Genomic DNA, 1,060 nt, shown 5'->3' on the forward strand with positions numbered 1-1,060 from the left:
TGTCCCCTCCCCGCTGTCCCCTCCGTGATGTCCCCGTGTCCCCTCCCCGGTGTTCCAGTCCCCTCCCAATGTCCCTTCCCTGATGTCACCGCGTACCCTCCCCGTGTCCCCGTGTCCCCTCCCGCTGTCCCCGTGTCCCCTCCCCGTTCCTGTCCCGTTAAAAGCGCTCCCGCTCCGCTCTGTCGCCGATGTCGCCGCGATGTCGCCGCTCGCCGATCCCGAGAATCCCCCGGCAGCCCCGCGGCCCTGCCGGTGCCTCTGCCCGGACCGGGACCGGGACCCGAACCGGGACCGGGACTGGCACCAGGAGCGGGACAAGAACCGGGACCTGGAGCGGGACAAGAACCGGGACCAGAACGGGCACCAGGACCGGGACGTGAACCCGGACCAGAGCGGGTACCGGAACTGGGACCAGAACCGGGACATGAGCCGAGACCGGGACCAGAACTGGGGCCAGAATCGGGACCGGAACTGGGACCAGAACCCGCACCAGAACCAGAACTGGGACCGGAACCGGGACCAGAACCGGGACATGAACGGGGACCAGAACTGGGAAAAGAACCGGGAGCAGAACTGGGACATGAACCGGCACCAGAACTGGGACCAGAACCGGGAAAAGAACCGGCACCCTCTCCCGGTCCAGGACTGGGACCGGCACCAGAACCGGGACTTGGAGCGGAACTGGGATGGTCCCCAGCACCGAGACCAGAACCGGGACCTTCCCCAGCACCGGGACCAGAACCGGGACTTGGAGCGGAACTGGGATGGTCCCCAGCAACGTCCCCAGCACCGGGACTTGGAGCAGAACCGGGAGCATCCCCAGCAGCGGGACCAGAACCGGGACTTGGAGCGGAACTGGGACGGTCCCCAGCCGCGGTGCCGGTGCCGGTGCCGGTGCCGGTGCCGCCTGCTCGCGGCGCTCGCCGCCCTGGCCGCGCTGGCCGCGCTCGGAGCCGCCGCCGCCGCCGCGCTGGGGGCGCTCCGGGGGCAGCCCCCGGTGAAGGTGGGCACGGGGGGGGGTGTGAGGGGGGCTGTCGGTCTGTCCGTCCGTCCGTCTGTC

At 70.3% G+C, this 1,060-nt stretch overlaps 1 protein-coding gene across 1 annotated transcript; it reads left to right on the forward strand.

The window, feature by feature from the left end:
* Positions 1–124: 124 nt before the first annotated feature.
* On the forward strand, positions 125–1,021 carry LOC121360671 (bifunctional endo-1,4-beta-xylanase XylA-like; the record flags this gene model as incomplete). The annotated part of the gene is made up of 2 exons (XM_041480684.1): positions 125–718; positions 779–1,021. Coding segments are annotated over exons 1-2 (762 nt in total), but the record flags the coding sequence as incomplete, so codon positions are not given.
* Positions 1,022–1,060: the final 39 nt, after the last annotated feature.

Source organism: Pyrgilauda ruficollis, unplaced genomic scaffold (genome assembly GCF_017590135.1).
Source record: "Pyrgilauda ruficollis isolate IOZ18807 unplaced genomic scaffold, ASM1759013v1 scaffold5254, whole genome shotgun sequence".
Taxonomy (NCBI): Eukaryota; Metazoa; Chordata; class Aves; order Passeriformes; family Passeridae; genus Pyrgilauda; species Pyrgilauda ruficollis.